Raw genomic sequence first — 21562 nt, 5'->3', positions numbered from 1 at the left:
GACACCTGGAGGCTGTAACTATTACCTCATTTAAATAAAATTGGCTCCTCCCCAGCAGACTATACCTCGCCTGCTGGAGTCAGGCTTCCTCAGTTTTATGATAAAGCAGTAGGAGGAGAAAAGAAAAGAATTAAGGCAAGAAACATAACTGCACGTCCCACCAAGAAAGGGAGCTGTGTCCCTCAAGGAAGATTACAAAAACAGATTTTATAGTGAGTACCAAAAATCTACTTTTCTCGTTCGTCTCATTGGGGGACACAGAACCAAGGAAGGTCCTAAAGCAGTTCTCCGCTTTAACTCAAGCAAAAGTCTAGAGACACTCTGAAGCATAAAGCGGAAGTCTGGGCTACTGCTGCCTGCAGTATCTTCCTACCAAGGCTTACATCTGCCGAGACAAAAGTGTAGACCATGTCCTGTAAAACTTAGAAAATGTATGCACCGATGCCAAAGTAGCTACTTAACAAAGCTGCAAAGCCAATGCCTGATGACGAACCACTCAGAATGCTCCCACCGCTCATGTAAATGGCGCCACCATGGCCTTAGCTCTATAGGATTGGATAATAGCCCTCTTGATCCAGCGGGCAATGGTTGCTTTAGAAGCGGCCTGACCCCCTACGAGGGCCCTCTGGTATAAGAAACAAGGAATTAGAATGCCTGAATGAGGCCTATAAATAGTGCCTTAGGGCTCTAACAACGTCCAACCTGTGCAAAACCTTCTCAATAGGATGAGATGGTGCAGGACAAGAGGAAGATAAAACAATGTCTTGATTAAGGAGAAAACTAGATATCACGTTCAGGAGTAAAAAAAAGAAACTGGCCTCAACACTATCTTATCCTGATGAAGAATAATGTAAGGAGCCCAACAAGACAGAATGGGAAACTCCAAGACCCTCCTAATAGAAGTGATGGCTCTAAGGAAAGCTACCTGTCACAAAAGGACATGGGTATGTCTGGAGGACGACAAAACATATAAGTACAATGGGATGATAAAGGGAGAGTAAGGCCCTAACGGCAGGGAGAGGGGGATGGACACCTCCTGACACCATCCTGTGCCTGCCCCTAAGCTCACCTAATGCCCTATGCTGCTCCTTCCACCCACCGTGCACTGGCCGGTAAGGACGCTAGCCTTGCCACTGCATGTAATATTACACAGGGATAGAGACAAACAAGAGCCTGACAGAAAGAATACAACTTAGCTCAAAATGTGCTGCTACCCTCCACAGCAGCAAAGTGAACGCCACCAGGTAAACAGGACTTCAAGAGCGGCAATACCACAGCCAAAGGAGAACTCCACACATCTAGCTGATCTTCATAGAAGTAACTCAATAACCGACGATCAGCTGATGGGTCATGTGACTATTTAAAAGAGGTGTGAGTGGTTATCAAGCAACATCAGCTGATCAGCCTAAAACAAGCTGCCAGCAAGAGACTGACATTAACTCTTGCTGCACAAAAGGAAAAAAAAAACTACATTTAAATTCCAGCAGACCCAGAGCTGCCAAGAATTCCTTAATGATTTGTGACACTGCCTTATAACAAAGAAAAAGTATAGAGTTCTCTCTCATAGGCTCAAAAGGCAGAGACTGAAGAGCCTCCAAAACAAAATTCAGATCCCAAGGATCCAGGGGAGTATGATAGGGTGACTTAGCATGCACCATCCCCTTGGAGAAAAGCTGATGTTTAGATGTCAAACCCCCTTAAAACAGTATAGCTAGGAGAACACCTGATCCTTGAGAGAGTTAAACACCAGCCCTGCTTCCAATCTGGACTGTAAAAAGGAGACCAACGCTGGCAGCAAGGAAAAAAAAATTAGCAAAGTACTGATAGACTTGCATCAAGAAAACTATGGCCTCCAAGTACCCTACCACAAACAAATCTGTCTAAACACCTCCGGGTGAAAAGCCGACTCTCCCGCGGGTAGCTGCTTGCCACTTAAAAAGTTTGCCTCCCAGTAGTCTACCCCTTCTATATGATCTGCCGAGATTAGAGGAACCTTGTCCTCTGCCCACTTCAAAATCCCCGTCACCCCCGCCATGGCATATGGATTTTGGGTACCCCCCTCGTGATAGTTATAGGCTACAAAAGTTGCATTTTCTGATTGAACCTTGATCGGCAACCCTCAGACTAAATGATGCCAATGTAAATGAGCCAGACAGACAGCTCTGAGCTCCAGCACACTGGTATAAGTCTCTCATGACTGCTCCAGACTCCCTTGACCATCAAGTATTGGAAGATTGCTCCTCAGCCAGGAAGTCTTGCATCTGTGGTGAGCAGCTGCCAGGGAATGGGAAGAAAAGAGCGACCCCGAGTTAACAAGGGTGCCGTTAACCACCACCTGAGAGACTGTAGACACATAAGAGAGACGAATAAGCAGATCTAATGACTGCATTGACCTGTCCCAAGAGGCTAAACGAATGTTCTGTAGAGACCTTGACCGAAATTGAGCAAACTGAACTTCCTCAGACATTGCCACCATCTAGGACTTTAATGCAAAATCGAAAGGAATGCCTGCCCAAAAGCTTCAAAGTTCTGACAGAAGAGTGAATAGATAATCTCTTCTTCTCTGGAAGAAATATTGATGTCTGAACGGTGTCGGAACAAAAATAGACTTTGTCTTGTTGACAATCCAACTGAATCACTCCAGAGTCTGGAGGCTCTCTAGATTCTGAGCAAAGAATGGCACTTTGACAAGAATATCTTCTGGATAAGGGAAAACAATTATACCCCTGGATCGTAGCAGCGCCATAACAGGGCCTAGGATCTTCGTCAATACCCTGGGCACTGTGGCCAATGGGAATGAAAGAGCAATGAACAGATAGTTATCCTGATTGACTGCAAAGCAAAGAAATTGCTGATCACTGACCGGAGCAATGCAACCTTGAAGCGATGAACCCAAAACCGTTTGTTTAAGCACCTTAAATCTAAAATATGCAGTAAAAAGCTGTCCTGTTTGGAGATTATGAATAGGTTTGAATAAAAACCCTAAAGCGCTCTACAAAAGGGAACAGCTACAGCTTGCCTGAAGCAAGGAAGCTATCCACCTACTTGAAACTGACTCTCATGCTGGGAGACCTGCGAGGGCGAGAGAAAAAAAAACAATACTGAAGCAGAGTGGTTTACTCTATTCTGTAAGAGATGTCATACCTGACCCAAAGATCACCAAATGCTCCAAGCCATGCCTCCTGAAAAAGGAGGAGGCGGACATTCTTACTTGCCTGTGCAATTTGATACACGATCTCAACTCATTGCAAATTTTGGGAACCAGCCAAAAAACTTTGCTGCAAATGCTTAGCTCACACCACCGCCACCTCCTTGGAGACCCAAGTGGCAGAAAAGGCTAGGCAAAGGGCAAAACCTTCAGTTTCAAAAGCGAACCTCACCACAGATTCTATGCATCTATTAGTGGGGTCCTTAAGTGCCACCTCCTCCGCAAGAGGTAGTGGTCACCTTAGATAAACAAGATATGGACGCATCCATCACCGGAGGAGTAGACCAACAAACCATCAGCTCTGCTGGGAAGGGATAGAACACCTCCATATGACCACACTTTTAAGTGTTTGTTTGGGTATTACCACGCTCTCTATAAAATAACTGCACATTCCTCAATATTAGAAAAGGATCTAATCACGTGCATACCCCTCCTAAAAAAAACCTGTTTCAGAAACGGGAGGGAGAGTAGCAGTGTTCACAGACAGAGAGGTGTCAACAGCCAACACCAAACTGTCAATCATTTCACTCAGCTTTCCCACCTGATATAGATCTAGAAAGGGCTCTGAACTAGAACTGGATTCGGTGTGCTATGGGGAGAGAATCCCTGAGGAGGGGCAAAGGAATCTGGGCGCCTGCCCTGTGAAGTTGATCGGGACGAGGATGTAGCCCAAGGCCATCTGCACTGCCTTCACAACTGGCCATATTGGTGCGAGGTGGCTAGAGGATTTGGATTCACTCGCAGCAGCAATTGGAGGAGCTCCTGGGACAGTAATCGTTCCACAACTGTAACCAGTGTTCTAGACACCTTGGTTAGTTCGGCTACAGACTGTGCTAAGTCACAAGCCCAAACAGAAGGAGTCATATTTTCCTCAGATGTCATAGAGGTCCCTTGGGCAGCAACCAGCATGGAAGCAGAAGGGGCACAGGCGGTAGAGTACGCAACAGACTAACCGGTAGAAAACTTACTACTACAAGTTACACAAGCATAGAAAGTGACAAGTGCAGGCTGAGCTAATGGGTGTGTTGGTCCTCTCTAGACTCAGACATTATGAGTGATAGAGAAAGACACTAAAAGAATCCACTAAATAGTGACACAAAATGGTTAGAGTGCTCAGTATCAGTCCCAGTAACCAACAGCTTACCACAACCATGTGGCAGGAATCTGTTCCCCTGTGAGATTGCTATCCCACGAGGAGGAAGACATCAAGGTGCTTCTGTTCCCCGCACCACTTAAAAAGTGCGGCGCTATAAGGAGGAAGAGGAAGGGGCAGAGTCAGAGGGGCGGGAAACTGGCTTACCGAGACACCGCCACTGCCGGACGCACTGATACGCCAGGAGTAACACGGCTGCCAACTGACTGGAAATGTCCCGCCCAATGATTGGCTGGAAACATTCAGCCAGTCGATTGGCCAGGCACTCCAACAACCACACCTGCTGGCAGTCTGCCTGCTGGACCCCGACCCACAGAAACAGTATCTAACCTAATACCCGGCCCGCAGAGAGAGTCACCCGCAAATACAAAGGTAGCTGCGCGGCTTGGTCCCACTCCAGCCAATTGACCTGTCTAACATGACCCGCTAAAACCAAAGGAAGCTCCGATGGGCAAATAGATCAGCCAGCAGAAGTCTCTGGCCCCTGCACAAGGACAGTCCCCTTCTCTCCCCCGCAGCCGTACACTGATAATTACCATCACAAGGAAAGGAATAGGAGGAGACGGGGGGAGAAAGGCTCATGACAGGGTTATACTTACATGTCCTTGAGATCCGGATCTCTAACTTCTGCTTCATACACAGGTGCGCGCTATGAATAATGGTGGGCAAGAGCCAGTTGGCATATGGACCTCCGCCCCAGTACCTGAATACCGACAGTGTCAAGGTGCATTGCTCTGGCCATACTGACGCGAGAGGATATGGACTGAACAATTACAGCCTGTACTCTATTGCTACGTGGGTGAAACAAAGTGCACAATTACACTCTGTTACCCAGAGACATCCATCTGAAAAACACAAAGCAAAAATGGTTAGAGCCTAACCTAAGCCAGGTCTGAAACAGATCTTGCCTCCAACTGACACTACAAAGAACTGAGGAAGCATGGCTCCAGCAGGCGAGGTACAGTCTGCTGTGGAGGAGCCAATTTTATTTAAATACAATAACAGTGTCAGCCTCCAGGTGTCAGCAGACTATCCATGGTTCTCTGTCCCCCAATGAGACGAAGGAGAAACGTAAGTGCTCATATATCTGGAACCCGATGGTGGATTTATAAAAAAAAAAAAAAAAACAACACTAGGTAGCAGAGAGAATGAAATGAGAGCAAAACTGGCTACTTTTCAACTGGTGACAGGTCTTCCTTAAAGTACAATATACTTGTAAAGGGTTAAGAGTGTTAAAGGGTATTCTCATATTAGACATTTATGGCATCCACAGTATATGCTATATACTGTTTATCTGAGACATTAAAGTTGGAGGGTTGTACTAGAAAATGTGGCTATGTAATAAAGGTGCAGGATGGAGAGAACTACCATATTTTTCAGACTATAAGACGCATTTTTGACAAGAAAAACTCTTGTTAAAAAATGTTTGCATCTTATAGTCCGGAGGAAGCTTCCTGTGCTGGAGGAGAACGCTAACACTGCGTCCTTTCTGATCACAGAGAGAGAGCTGCTGTCTCTCCCTCTGTCTGACACTGATCTTTGTGATCGGTGCAGAGCAGGACAGGAAGCTGCTGGGACTGAAAGGAGGTTGCATGAACTGAGCAGCTGCAGGACCTACTGCTAGAGCAGGGGTGGGGAACGTCTGGCCCGCGGGCCGCGTATAGTCCACGTTATTATCTGATGCGGCACGCAGCCACTTTGCCCATTAATGGCCGTGGGCCCTCTAATTCTGCAGAGATGTGTGCGGACAGCCGCTATGTGACCCGGCGCCGCCCCCATCGCTTATTCAACTTTTTGGCATCATAGACGCCAATGCAGTTGAAAGCAGTGATGAAGGAGAGAGCATCAGCTGACACTTCCTCTCCCATCACTCCCCCTCTTCTTGTGACTCAACGGGCGCACAATGACATCACTTCATCGTGCGCCATGCTGTACCAGCAGTGGAGCCAATGAGACCAGAGCAGCAGAGCCTGGAGTAGCGCGGGGAACAAGGAGGAGGGGTGAACATTGTGCAAGTGCATGTGTATGCATTATACTGTCTGTGTGTCTGGACTATACTGTGTATTGGGGAGCTGCGCCTGCACTATACTGTGTGTTGGTGGGCAGCTGCACTGTACTGTGTGTTGGGGGGGAGCTGCGCCTGCACTATACTGTGTGTTGGGGACCTACACTGTACTGTGTGTGTTGGGGGGAGCTGCGCATGCACTATACTGTGTGTTGGGGGACTGGCATTATACTGCATTGGGGACAGCTGCAATGTACTGTGTGTGTTGGGAGAGCTGCACTATACTATGTGTGGGGGAAGCTACAATTTATTTAAATATTCAAATCTATATTGTTTGTAAATTTTTACATTAATATTTTTAAATGGCCCCTGAACGCTATTTATAAAATTCCAAATGGACCTTGGCAGAAAAAAGGTTCCCCACCCCTGTGCTAGAGTAATTCCAGGACCATTCAGGTCATGTGACTGCCCATGAGCATGTAGAAAAGCTGTCTATGTCTATGGGCATGTAGCAGAGCTATGTATGTCTATACAGTGGGGGAAATGAGCATTTGATCCCTTGCTGATTTTGTAAATTTGCTCACTGACAAAGACTTGAACAGTCTATAATTTTAAGTGTAGGTTAGTTTGAACTTTGAGTTATAGAATATCAAAAATAAAATCCAGAAAATCAAATTGTATAAATTGTATACATTTATTTGCATTTTGCAAGGAGAAATAAGTATTTGATCCCTCTGGCAAACAAAACTTAATACTTGGAGGCAAAACCCTTGATGGCAAGCACAGCAGTCAGTTTTTGTAGTTGATGATGAGGTTTGCGCACATTTCAGGAGGAATTTTGGTCCAGTCCTCTTTGCAGATCATCTCTAAATCATTAAGATTTTGAGGCTGCCACTTGGCAATTCGGAGCTTCAACTCCCTCCTTAAGTTTTCTATGGGATTAAGGTCTGTAGACTGGCTAGACTACTCCATGACCTTAATGTGCTTCTTTTTAAGATACTCCTGTGTTGCCTTGACTGTATGTTTTGGGTCATTGTCTTGTTGAAGACCCAGCCGCGACCCATTTTTACACTGTGTTCCAAGTTATTATGCAAATTGGATTTAAGTGTCAAAACGATTTAATTGCTTTGTTTTTCAAATAAACTCATGGATGGCATTGTGTCTCAGGGCTCAATGGATCACTGAAATCAATCTTAAACACATGTGATAATTAGTTTTACAGGTGATTCTAATAAAAGGAAAACTACTTAAAAATTATGTTCCACGTTATTAAGCAGGCCACAGTTTTCAAGTAACATGGGAAAGAAAAAGGATCTCTCTGCTGCCGAAAAGCATCAAATAGCGCAATGCCTTGGTCAAGGGATGAAAACATTAGATATTTCTTGAAAATTTAAGCGTGATCATCTTACTGTTAAGAGATTTGTGGCTGAATCTGAGCACAGTCGTGTTCGTGCTGATAAAGGCATGATGAGGAAGGTTTCTGCCAGGCAAGTTCATCGGATAAAGAGAGCAGCTGCTAAAAAGCCATTACAAACCAGCAAACAGATATTTGAAGCCGCTGATGCCTCTGGAGTCCCTCGAACCTAAAGGTGTAGGATCCTTCAAAGGCTTGCTTTGGTTCATAAACCTACTATTCTGCCACCCCTAAACAGTGTTCACAAGCAGAAACGGTTGCAGTGGGCCCAGACATACATGAAGACTAATTTTCAAACAGTCTGGTTTACTGATGAGTGTCGAGCAACCCTGGATGGTCCAGATGGATGGAGCAGTGGATGATTGGTGGATGGCCACCATGTCCCAACAAGGCTGCAACGTCAGCAAGGATGTGGAGGATTCATGTTTTGGGACGGAATCATGGGGAAACAGCTGGTAGGGCCCTTTAAAGTTCCTGAAGATGTGAAAATGATCTCTGCAAAGTATATAGTGTTTCTGACTAACAACTTTCTTCCATGGTACAAAAAGCAGAAACGTGCCTTCAGGAGCAAAATCATCTTCATGCATGACAGTGCACCATCTCATGCTGCAAAGAATCCCTCTGAGTCATTGGCTGCTATGAGCATAAAAGGAGATAAACTCATGGTGTGGCCACCATCTTCCCCTGTCCTCAACCCTATAGAGAACCTTTGGAGTATCATCAAGCCAAAGATCTATGAGGGTGGGAGGCAGTTCACATCAAAACAGCAGCTCTGGGAGGCTATTCTGACTTCATGCAAAGAAATACAAGCAGAAACTCTCCAAAAACTCACAAGTTCAATGGATGCAAGAATTGTGAAGGTGATATCAAAGAAGGGGTCCTATGTTAACATGTAACTTGGCCTGTTAGGATGTTTTGGAGTTAAATAGCTTTTTTGTTCAGTGAATGTGACCTCCTAATGCCGCAAATTCCACAAATGAGCATTTTCAGTTCTTTAAAACATATCAAATGTCTTGAAATTCTACTATGCCTAATAATTTGGAACAGTGCATTTTGAGGTTTTATTCATTTTGGAGATTATACTGTTATCATTGGGAGGTTTCTTCAATAAAATTCGATGTATACTCGAAAGAGTGATGACTTTTATTAGACTGACTGTCATTTGGACTGACCATTTAGGAAAATCCGAGAAAAATATAATTTGCATAATAATTTGGAACATAGTGTAATGTCCTGGTGGAGGGAAGAAGATTGTCACTCAGGATTTTATGGTATATGGCTCCATCCATTCTCCCATTGAAGTAGTGAAATAGTCCTGTGCCCTTAGCAGAGAAACACCCCCAAAATATAATGTTTTAACCTCCATGCTTGACAGTGGGGACGGTGTTCTTTGGGTCATAGGCAGCATTTCTCTTCCTCCAAACACGGGAGTCTTGAGTTAATTCCAAAGACCTCAATTTTTGTCTAATCTGACCACAGCACCTTCTCCCAATCACGCACAGAATCATCCAGGTGTTCATTGGCAATCTTCAGACGGGCCTGCACATGTGCCTTCTTGAGCAGGGGGACTTTGCGGGCACTGCAGGATTTTAAACCTTTACTAATGTGTGCAATGTGTTACCAATGGTTTTCTTGGTAACTGTGGTCCCAGCTGCCTTGAGATCATTAACAAGTTTTCCCCCCTCCCCATGTAGTTTTAGGTTGATCTCTCACCTTCCTCCTGATCAAGGATACCTCATGAGGTGAGATTTTGTATGGTGCCCCAGATTGATGTGGATTGACAGTCATTTTGTATTTCTTCCATTTTCTTACTATTGCACCAACAGTTGTCTCCTTCTCAACCAGTGTCTTACTTATGGTTTTGTAGCCCATTCCAGCTTCGTGTGGGTCTATGATCTTGTCCATGACATCCTTATAAAGCTCTTTGGTCTTGCCCATGTTGTAGAGGTTAGAGTCTGACTGATTAATTGAGTCTGTGGACAGGAGTCTTTTATAAAGGTGACTATGTAAGACAGCTGTCTGTAATGCAGGTAACAAGTTGATTAGGAGCGTCTAACTGGTCTGTAGGAGCCAGAACTCTTAAAGGGAACCTGTCACCCCCAAAATCGAAGATGAGCTAAGCCCACCAGCATCAGGCGCTTATCTACAGCATTCTGTAATGCTGTAGATAAGACCCCGATGTATCATGAAAGATGAGAAAAAGAGGTTGGATTATACTCACCCAGGGGCGGTCCGGTCCGATGGGCGTCGCGGTCCGGTCCGGGGCCTCCCATCTTCTTACGATGACGTCCTCTTCTTGTATTCACACTGCAGTACTTTGCTCTGCCCTCAAATAAATAAATAATTTAAAAAACAGCTTGGGGGTCCCCCCCATTTTTGACAACCAGCCTTGCTAAAGCTCACAGCTGAGGGCTGGTATTCTCAAGCTGGTAATGGGCCATTGATATAGGCCCCCAGCCTAAAAACAGCAGCCCGCAGCTGCCCAGAAAAGGAGCATCTATTAGATGCGGCACTTTGCCCGGCTCTTCCCACTTGCCCTGTAGCGGTGGCAAGTGGGGTTCATATTTGTGGGGTTGATGTCACCTCTGTAATGTCAGGTAACATCAAGCCCACTGCTTAGTAATGGAGGGAGGTCTATAAGACACAAATCCATTACTAATCCTATAGTTGTATGTTAAATAAAGACACAGCCAGAATAAAATTCTTTATTTGAAAAAATTACACAGACTCCTTTAAATATTCTAAATTAAACCATACTTACTGCAACACCTAATTCCCCGACGCCCTCAATCTCCTGTAATAAAAATAAAATAAAAAAGCAACAATATACCATACCTGACCGTCGTTGTGCCCACGCTGTAATCCATGTCTGGGGGCTAAATAGTTTTCAACCTGGACAGTGCCAAGATGAGACCGTCCCGGCTGAAAATCACTGGTTAATGAGCTGCAGAGAGCGCAGCATCATTCACCAGCAGTGACATCATCACCGGCATTTTCCCACGGTCCTGAGGTCACCGCAGTTCAGTCCGGCCTCAATGATGTTACCGCTGGTGCTTACAGTCCTTACTGTAGCGTTTCTTCCCTGGCGGCCATCCGTGTGTTACTGATACATCACACGGACGGCATCCGTGTGTGGTACGTGTTTACACGGACCCATTGACTTGAATGGGTCCATATGATCCGTGCAGCTGCACAAAAACGGACATGTCTATGTGTGGGTCACTGGGACACAGTCCATGAAAAAACACAGTTATGTGCACAGACACATTCATTTGAATGGGTCTATGTGTGTCAGTGTCTCTGGTATGTGTGAAAACTGTCACCACACGTACTGGAGACATTGACGTGTGAAAGAGACCTAACTGCAAATATGATGACCAAGTATTAAGCAGTAAATCCTTGTTCTCTTGTCACTATCGCTCTACACAGGAGTAAGAGTATAATCGTCCATCCCAGCCAGCTCTCTAGTAGTGCAGTAAAAAGTTGGGGATCGTATATACAGAACCGGCAGGAACTTAATTCACTGCTGTGTGTGACTATCCCGACAGATTTGCTGCACTTCTGCTGTCATCTGTCTTCTGTCACAGTAGCTGCACACAGCAGTAAAATTATATTCCTCCATCCTTGTGGCCTCCGAATATAGAAGAAATAGAAGACAAAAGTCAGTGAAGATGGATATTTTTCTATTGCTGAGAGCTGCGTAACGGGAGCATAAAGATTTCCTGCGCATCGGCCACCTAGAGACCGTTAAATACAAAGAGCCAGAAAACAGGTAATATTACTAATTCTATGGGGAGCATCTGTATAATAAAACAAATATATTTATAGTCATTCAATAAAAAATGTAAAAAAACTGTCTTCACAAATAAATATACATATTATGGTGGCACAACTCTTAATGCCAATATTAGTGTTAAAAACATATGCATTAAAGAATATATTTTTTTTTACTTACATTGTTGGCAAAATTTCTTAAATCAAGTGTAATAGCATACATAATGGGTAATGCCCTGTAGCAAGAGAAGGGAGCATAAATAAAATATATACTCTTCACATATACCGTATTCATTCTCTCTCTCTCTATACACATATATATGCAGTGAGAACAATACATATTTGATACACTGCCGAGTTTGCTTTTTCCCACCTACAAAGAATTGAGAGGTCTGTATTTTTTTATCATACGTACACTTCAACTGTGAGAGTCAAAATCTAAAAATAAAACCAGAAAATCACATTGTATGATTTTTTTACCCCTTCACGACCGGTGACATTTTCGGTTTTACGTTTTCGTTTTTTTTGCTCCCCTTCTTCCCAGAGCCATAACTTTTTTATTTTTCTGTCAATATGGCCATGTGAGGGCTTATTTATGGCGGGACGAGTTGTACTTTTGAAAAACACCATTGGTTTTACCGTGTCATGTAACTGAAAACGGGAAAAAAATTCCAAGTGCGGTAAAATTGCAAAACAAAGTGCAATTCCACAATTGTTTTTTGTTTTGCTTTTTACCTTGTTCATTAAATGCTAAAACTGACCTGCCATTATGATTCTCCAGGTCATTACGAGTTCAGAGACACCAAACATGTCTAGGTTCTTTTTTATCTAATTAGGAAACCAATAGGATAGAAGGCGCTAATGGCCACTAGAGAAGATTTGAGCTGCAAAATTTAGACAGCAACCACCCTGCTGTCGGTATAGTTATCAACTTGTAGGATTAAACAGTAATTTTGTGCTAGAAATCCTACCCGGGAGGGAGGCAGGATTGTTAGGGTTGTACAGGAGGTAGCGTGGCAGATAGGTGTAAAAGCAGAGACCCTTCTCACAGTTGGTGAAATTGCAAAAAAAAAAAAAAAAGTGCATTCCACAATTGTTTTTTGTTCTGCTTTTTTACCATGTTCACTAAATGCTAAATGCTTTTTTCTGCACAAGGCTATATCCGTGTTTCTTCTTTTTTTCAATATGCACTACGGACGCACTATGATTGTACAATTTTGCCTTGAGGTTTTCTATGCTATACATTATATTGTACATATAATATGACCGATTGTATTTCATGTATATATTTTATTTGATTTTTTATTTTTATTATTTTCTTTTCTACATTTATTGTTTTTTTTGTAGTAACTGACAAAGGTCTGAGTGACCAAAAAATGTTGTATGTACTACAACTCCAGGACTGAATTAAAGTTAATTTCTTGCATCCACAAGTTGATTGCTAGGTTTATTATATACCTATCTATGGTTTGGGAACCTACCCAGGCACCTCCCACAGTCGTGCACACGGCGTCTCTGTATAAATGCTAAAACTGACCTGCCATTGTGATTCTCCAGGTCATTACGAGTTCATATAAACATAAGGATGAATGACCTCGGGGAAATCAAAACATCCAACACCGCGGAGACACCATCACGTGTTTCTCAACGCAGTGATCCAGAACACTGCCCCCCCCCATCCCTTATGGGAAATATGCAAATGCATGTAGAAAAGCCGCGGAGACACCATCACGTGTTTCTCAACGCAAGCAATGAATAGCCAGGTCTTTCACCGGGAAGGAACAACCACGGGAAGGGCAGCATCCAATAAAGGAAAACCACCTATGCCAAAACATGGTATCCATCCACAGACAGCTGTTTCGGGGTATTTGCCCCTCATCAGTGTGGAGTAGGAAACTGGCTATTAGGAGCAGTGCCTGGTGAAAAGGCTGTAAACATAAGGGTGAATGACCTCGGGGAGATCAAAACATCCAACACCGCGGAGACACCATCACGTGTTTCTCAACGCAGTGATCCAGAACACTGCCCCCCCCCATCCCTTATGGGAAATATGCAAATGCATGTAGAAAAGCCGCGGAGACACCATCACGTGTTTCTCAACGCAAGCAATGAATAGCCAGGTCTTTCACCGGGAAGGAACAACCACGGGAAGGGCAGCATCCAATAAAGGAAAACCACCTATGCCAAAACATGGTATCCATCCACAGACAGCTGTTTCGGGGTATTTGCCCCTCATCAGTGTGGAGTAGGAAACTGGCTATTAGGAGCAGTGCCTGGTGAAAAGGCTGTAAACATAAGGGTGAATGACCTCGGGGAGATCAAAACATCCAACACCGCGGAGACACCATCACGTGTTTCTCAACGCAGTGATCCAGAACACTGCCCCCCCCCATCCCTTATGGGAAATATGCAAATGCATGTAGAAAAGCCGCGGAGACACCATCACGTGTTTCTCAACGCAAGCAATGAATAGCCAGGTCTTTCACCGGGAAGGAACAACCACGGGAAGGGCAGCATCCAATAAAGGAAAACCACCTATGCCAAAACATGGTATCCATCCACAGACAGCTGTTTCGGGGTATTTGCCCCTCATCACTGTGGAGTAGGAAACTGGCTATTAGGAGCAGTGCCTGGTGAAAAGGCTGTAAACATAAGGGTGAATGACCTCGGGGAGATCAAAACATCCAACACCGCGGAGACACCATCACGTGTTTCTCAACGCAGTGATACCATGTTTTGGCACAGGTGGTTTTCCTTTATTGGATGCTGCCCTTCCAGTGGTTGTTCCTTCCCGGTGAAAGACCTGGCTATTCATTGCTTGCGTTGAGAAACACATGATGGTGTCTCCGCGGCTTTTCTACATGCATTACGAGTTCATAAACACCAAACATGTCTAGGTTCTATTTTATCTAAGCGGTGAAAAAAAAATACCAATGTTTGTAAAAAAAAAAAAAAAAAAAAAAAAATTGCGCCATTTTCCGATACCCATAGCGTATCTATTTTTCATGATCTCGGGTTGGGTAATTGCTTAATTTTTGCATGCCATTTTGGTGCAGATATGATCTTTTGATCGCTCGTTATTGGATTTTAAAGCAATGTTGCGGCGATAAAAAAAACGTAATTCTAGCGTGTTGACTTTCTTTTCTCGTTACGCCGTTTAGTGATCGGGTTAATTCTATGTTTATATTGACAGATTGGGCGATTCTGAATGCGGCGATACCAAATATGTGTAGGTTTGATTTGTTTCTATTGTTTTATTTTGAATGGGCTAATGGGGGGTGATTTGAACTTTCTTTTTTTTTTTTCAATATTTTTAAAAACTTTTTTTTTTTACTTACTTTTGGTGTGCTTCAATAGTCTCCATGGGACACTGAAATCTGCCATACAGGCGAGCTGATGGTCAGATCGCCTGTATGTAGCAGAATTGCTGACTTGCTATGAGCGTCGACCACCAGGCGGCGCTCATAGCAATCTGGCAGTGACAACCAGGTCTGCTGGAGACCTCTGGTTGTCATGCCAACCCATCGGCAACCCGTGGTCATGTGAAACGGACGCCGATGGGCGGGATGGGCAGCCGCGGCCTCTCCAGCGGACACCCGTGAGGGGGAGCCTTCTGTGTGGATTCCCAGGGGCCCTTATGACGCTGAGAAGCAGGCTCCGGTGCAAGAACGTGCAGAGTATCAGTGGTGCCCTTCTCCCTGGCTTTTCTTATCTACAAAAGGACAATCCTTTATTTGTGTGTCATCCCCCTGCTTCCCCGACTCTTGGGTCCAGCTTAAATGAAGTCCTCTTGTGGACCCCCTGCCACCATCCTCTGTGTGTTGGGTGGTCTGTTGGAAGTGAGGCCCCTGCCTCTGTACCTCATCAATAAAGACCCTCTGGGAGAATAGAGTCGACCCCTCTGCGCCAACAGGCCAGACTGCTCATCAATATCTTTAGGGATACTAAAAAGCAGTGGAAATACTTTCTAATTTAAGTTTCAACAAATTTTCCAATAGTATTCTGCTGACACCCGGGGGCCATTCATCAGAATTGCACCCCAAGTCATGGCAAATAGCTGCTATTAATACGGCTTTGCTAATTTACATGCTAATCTACACTTCTGACCTGAAACTACACCTGCCTAACCTCGCAAACTCTGGTGGGCTATAACCTGAGACTTTCGTGATGACTAAAAACCTCACTCCTCTGCACCCTGAAAAGGTCAACACATATTATGCTTTCCCTTTGACTCCATTTAACTAGAGCTCGGCAGTAACTACCAGATTATCTCAAAAAACATAGACACCCCCATGCCGAAGTAAAGAAGAACCACCTCAGTGAACCCTAGCCATAGGAACCCATCTTCAGCAGATCCTGGCAACAATATGTCCTTTGCACTACACTTCACAGTTGAATCATCCTGCTCCTGCCTACCAGATGATACAGAACTAATCCCAGCGTCCACAACCAGGACTCTGAACTCCTACCCTGGATCAAGAATTATTACTTTCATAGTTCCAATCTATCCTGCATTAAGAATTATCTAAAATGTCAGATAAATTAACTAAAGAACACTCTAAAGAAATCATAGAGATGGGATTTTGTACATATGATATGGAAGATAATATGAACTCCACTTTTGCAGTCCTCACTACCCATGTCACTACCTATGTCCCGGAACACAGCAAAATACTTCCGGGACATAGTGCGCGGGCGCACGCGCAGTAATGCTTTTCGGCTTTGCCCGCAGTAGGGCAAAGCATACTGCGTGTGCGCCACCGAAGACTGCATGGCGTACGCGCCAACTATGGCGCACGCAAACTCTTATTTCCTAAAATATTGCAGAAAACAGGGACAACGGGGTGGAGAAATGAAGAGGGTACGCCGCCCATCGGACCGGTAACAAATCATTTTAATATCCCGCCAATTTGAGGTGACAGGTTCGCTTTAACAAACATATCCCTAACACCCCTAAGCACATCCAAGTTCTCATTTAAAGGGAACCTATCACCCCGTTTTTTAAAGATTAGATAAAAATAGTGTGAAATAGGGGCAGAGCTGAGCTTTACATTAGTGCCTCTTTGGTGCCTTTACACCCCCGTTAGGCTGCCGAAATACCTTAGTGAAGTGTCCGTTTTGTCCTGTCACTCAAGCTGGTCAGGTCGGATGGGCGTGGTCACAGCGCTGTTTGTCCCCCAGGATCCTGCTCATCATTACGTTGGTGGCGTAGTGGTGTGCGCATGTCCAGCAGATGAATCCACTGCCCAGGAGATGAATAACGGCGCGGTCTTCGCTATTCAGCCGTTTACCGGTGGGAGCGGCCATCTTTCCTGTGGCCGCGCCTGCGCAGATGGAGCGCTCTGCTGCCCGGGGCTTCAGGAAAATGGCCGCGGGATTCCGCGCGTGCGCAGATGGAGATCGCGGCGGCCATTTTCCTGAAGCCCCGGGCAGCAGAGCGCTCCATCTGCGCAGGCGCGGCCACAGGAAAGATGGCCGCGCCCACCGGTAAACGGCTGAATAGCGAAGACCGCGCCGTTATTCATCTCCTGGGCAGTGGATTCATCTGCTGGACATGCGCACACCACTACGCCACCAACGTAATGATGAGCAGGATCCTGGGGGACAAACAGCGCTGTGACCACGCCCATCCGACCTGACCAGCTTGAGTGACAGGACAAAACGGACACTTCACAAAGGTATTTCGGCAGCCTAACGGGGGTGTAAAGGCACCAAAGAGGCACTAATGTAAAGCCCAGCTCTGCCCCTATTTCACACTATTTTTATCTAATCTTTAAAAAACGGGGTGATAGGTTCCCTTTAATTCATATTTCTAGCAGCCAAACAAACAGTAGCATTGGTTTGGGAGAAAAAAAATCAGGTTTAGAATTATCTGAAGTCAAGAGACACCTTTCATTAATATATGATTAACGAAAAACTATCAGCCATACTTATAAAGTCCAAAAATTTGAGAAAATTTGGCTTCCCTGGGCAGAATACACCAACCACACCATTACTTCGTCTACATGCTCCTGACTTGTCAGGCTCGTCCTGTCATCTAACTGGAATTACACTCGATAACCCCCCCCTTCACCCTTTACACCCTTCTGTCCGTTACATGTTTGTCTCCCCCATTGTTCCCCATCTAGCAATATGTTGATAATACGGTTTCAAACTGTACCTTGTTTGTTATTTATTTAATTCATCAATAAAAAGGGATTGTTTAAAAAAAGAACACCGTCCCAACTGTGAAGCATGGTGGGGGAAACATATTTTGGGGGTGATTTTCTGCAGAGGGGACTGAAGATTGCACCATATTGAAGGGAGGATGGATGGGGTTGTGTATTGTAAGATCTTGGCCAACAACCTCCTTCCCTCAGTAAGAGCATTGAAGATGGGTTGTGGCTGCGTCTTCCAGCATGACAATGACCCGAAACACACGGCCAGGGCAACTGAGGAGTGGTTCCGTAAGAAGAATTTTAAAGTGCTGGAGTGGCCTAGCCAATCTCCAGACCAGAACCCAATAGAAAATCTTTGGTGTGAGCTGAAACTCAATGTTGTCCAATGACAGCCCCGAAACCTGAAAGATCTGGAGAAGATATGAATGGATGATTTGGCAAAAATCCCTGCTGAAGTGTGTGTAAACTTGGTCAACAACTACAGGAAACATCTGACCTCTGTAATTGCAAAGGTTTCTGTACCAAATATTAAGTTCTCATTTCTACTATTGTATCAAATACTTGTTTCATGCAAAAGAAATGCTAATTAATTATGTAAAAATCATGTAATGTAATTTTCAGGATTTTTTTTTAAGATTCTGTCTCTCACAGTTAAAGTGTATGTATGACAAAAATTACAGAGCTCTACATTCTTTGTAGGTGGGAAAACTGGCAAATATAGCAGTGTAACAAATACTTATTTTCCCCACTGTATATACATATATATATATATATATATATATATATATATATATATATATATATATATATATATATATATATATATATATATTATACACACATATACACTAAAAAGTTTGTCTTGGTTTCATAAAGATGTAACATGAAGGCCCTGATTCATCAAGACCGATTATGTTCACAAGGTCAGACGCTCCTTATTCATTAAGGGGAGCACACTTCTTAATCCTGTCACACCATACCATTTTTTCATTTTTGTTATTTTCCCTCATCTTCTTCCATGAGCCATAACTTAAAATTATAATAATAATAATAATAATTTTATTTATATAGCGCCAACATATTCCGCAGCGCTTTACAACTTATAGAGGGGACTTATACAGACAACAGACATTACAGCATAACAGAAATCACAGTTCAAAACAGATACCAGGAGGAATGAGGGCCCTGCTGCTCGCAAGCTTACAATCTATGAGGAAAAGGGGAGACACGAGAGGTGGATGGTAACAATTGCTTTAGTTATTTGGACCAGCCATAGTGTAAGGCTCGGGTGTTCATGTAAAGCTGCATGAACCAGTTAACTGCCTAAGTATGTAACAGTACAGACACAGAGGCTATTAACTGCATAAAGTGTATGAGAACATGATGGAGGAACGTGATTATGTTGTTGTTTTTTATTAATAGGCCACACAGGGATAATTAGGTTAATGCGTTGAGGCGGTAGGCCAATCTGAACAAATGAGTTTTTAGTGCACGCTTAAAACTGTGGGGATTGGGGATTAATTGTATTAACCTAGGTAGTGCATTCCAAAGAATCGGCGCCACACGTGTAAAGTCTTGGAGACGGGAGTGGGAGGTTCTGATTATTGAGGATGCTAACCTGAGGTCATTAGCAGAGCGGAGGGCACGGGTAGGTTGGTAGACTGAGACCAGAGAGGAGATGTAGGGTGGTGCTGAGCCATGGAGTGCTTTGTGGATGAGGGTAGTAATTTTGTACTGGATTCTGGATTGGATGGGTAGCCAGTGTAATGACTGGCACAAGGTAGAGGCATCGGTGTAACGGTTGGCGAGGAATATGATCCTGGCAGCAGCATTCAGGACAGATTGGAGCGGGGAGAGTCTGGTAAAAGGTAGGCCAATTAGTAGAGAGTTACAATAGTCCAGACGAGAATGAATAAGTGAGACAGTAAGAGTTTTTGCAGAGTCGAAAGTAAGAAAAGGGCGAATTCTGGAAATGTTTTTGAGATGCAGATAAGAAGAGCGAGCCAGTGATCGGATGTGGGGGGTGAATGAAAGCTCGGAATCAAGGATGACTCCAAGGCAGCGGGCATGTTGCTTTGGAGTAATGGTGGAACCGCACACAGAGATGGCAATGTCGGGCAAAGGTAGGTTTGTAGAGGGAGAGAACACGAGGAGTTCAGTTTTTGACAGGTTCAGTTTCAGATAGAGGGAGGACATGATGTTAGAGACAGCGGTAAGACAATCACTGGTGTTTTCTAAAAAGGTCGGCGTGATAACAGGAGAAGAGGTATATAATTGGGTGTCGTCAGCATAGAGATGGTACTGGAAACCAAATCTACTGATTGTTTGTCCAATAGGGGCAGTATACAAAGAGAAGAGGAGGGGGCCTAGGACTGATCCTTGAGGAACCCCAACAGTAAGGGGAAGGTGAGAGGAGGAGGAACCAGCAAAACAAACAGTGAAGGATCGGCCAGAGAGATAGGAGGAGAACCAAGAGAGAACGGTGTCCTTGAGGCCGATGGAGCGGAGCATAGTGAGGAGGAGCTGATGATCCACAGTGTCGAATGCTGCGGAGAGATCCAAGAGAATTAGCATGGAATAGTGACCATTAGATTTAGCTGTTAGTAGGTCATTAGAGACTTTAGTGAGGGCAGTTTCAGTAGAGTGTAAAGAGCGGAAACCAGATTGAAGAGGGTCGAGAAGAGAATTATCTGAGAGATAGCGGGTAAGACGGGAGTGGACCAGGCGTTCCAGGAGTTTAGAGATGAAGGGAAGATTAGAGACAGGTCTATAATTAGCGGCACAATTTTGATCGAGGGAGGGCTTTTTAAGTAGTGGATGTATGATGGCATGCTTAAATGAGGAGGGAAAAATACCGGAAGTGAGGGAAAGGTTGAATATTTTTGTTAGGTGAGAGGTGACAGCCGGGGAAAGGGACTGGAGGAGATGCGACGGAATGGGGTCGCTGGTGCAAGTGGTCGGGCGGGAAGATGCAAGGAGCCTGCTTACTTCTTCTTCTGTAACTGGTTCAAAGTCAGAGAGTGAACTAGATGCAGTGGGGGAGGGAGGACAGTGCTTGGTATGAAGAGATTGGGAAATGATTTCCTGTCGAATGTGGTCAATTTTTTCTTTGAAGTAATTGGCCAGATCGTCAGCGTGGAGATCTGTGGTTGGGGCCTGCTCTCTTGGGTTGAGTAGGGACCGGAAAGTGTCAAAGAGACGTTTAGGGTTATTGGACAGCGAGGTGATGAGGGTGTTGAAATAGGTTTGTTTGGAGAGGTGAAGGGCAGAGTTGTATGTTTTTAACATGAACTTATAATGCATGAAATCTTCGGGCAGATTAGATTAGATTAAAATTAGATTAGATTAAAAATTAGAGATAAAATTATTTTTCAGTCAATATAGCTGCATGAGAGATAGCATTTTGCAGGATGAGTTGTACTTTTGAATAACACCACTGATTTTATTATGTGATGCACTGAAAAGCGGGAAAAATGTCACAATTGTTTCTTATTTACCATGTTCACTATATGGTAAAACTGACCTGTCAATAGGATTCTCCATGTCAGTACAAGTATGCAGATAGCAAACATGCATAGTTGTTTTATTTATTTAAGTTGGTGATAAAAAAAAATGTGGAAATTGATATGAAAAAAATCATTTTTCAGGATCTGTTCATCTCTTATTGCATTTTACTGCAATGTTGCAGGGGCAAAAAAAAAAAGTAATTCTGGTGGTTTGATTCTTTTTTTGTTACACCGTTTACCGATCGTGTTAATTTATATTATATTTTGATAGATCGGTCTTTTATGAATGCAGAAATACCAAATGTGTATTTTTTTCTTTTGTTTTATTTTTAATGGGCGTAAAG

The 21562-nt window shown here is 44.1% G+C and overlaps 1 protein-coding gene across 2 annotated transcripts in view; it reads right to left on the bottom strand.

The window, feature by feature from the left end:
* PCID2 (PCI domain containing 2) overlaps positions 1–21562 on the bottom strand; it is a 70251-nt gene that overhangs the window by 17526 nt on the left and 31163 nt on the right. For both annotated transcript variants that reach the window (XM_077296961.1, XM_077296962.1), the window contains exon 7: positions 11736–11790. In XM_077296961.1, the coding sequence (XP_077153076.1) occupies positions 11736–11790 (55 nt within the window). The remainder of the gene's footprint in view (positions 1–11735; positions 11791–21562) is intronic.

This window comes from Ranitomeya variabilis, chromosome 3 (genome assembly GCF_051348905.1).
Source record: "Ranitomeya variabilis isolate aRanVar5 chromosome 3, aRanVar5.hap1, whole genome shotgun sequence".
Classification (NCBI taxonomy): domain Eukaryota; kingdom Metazoa; phylum Chordata; class Amphibia; order Anura; family Dendrobatidae; genus Ranitomeya; species Ranitomeya variabilis.
This window is presented reverse-complemented; position numbering and strand designations above follow the sequence as displayed.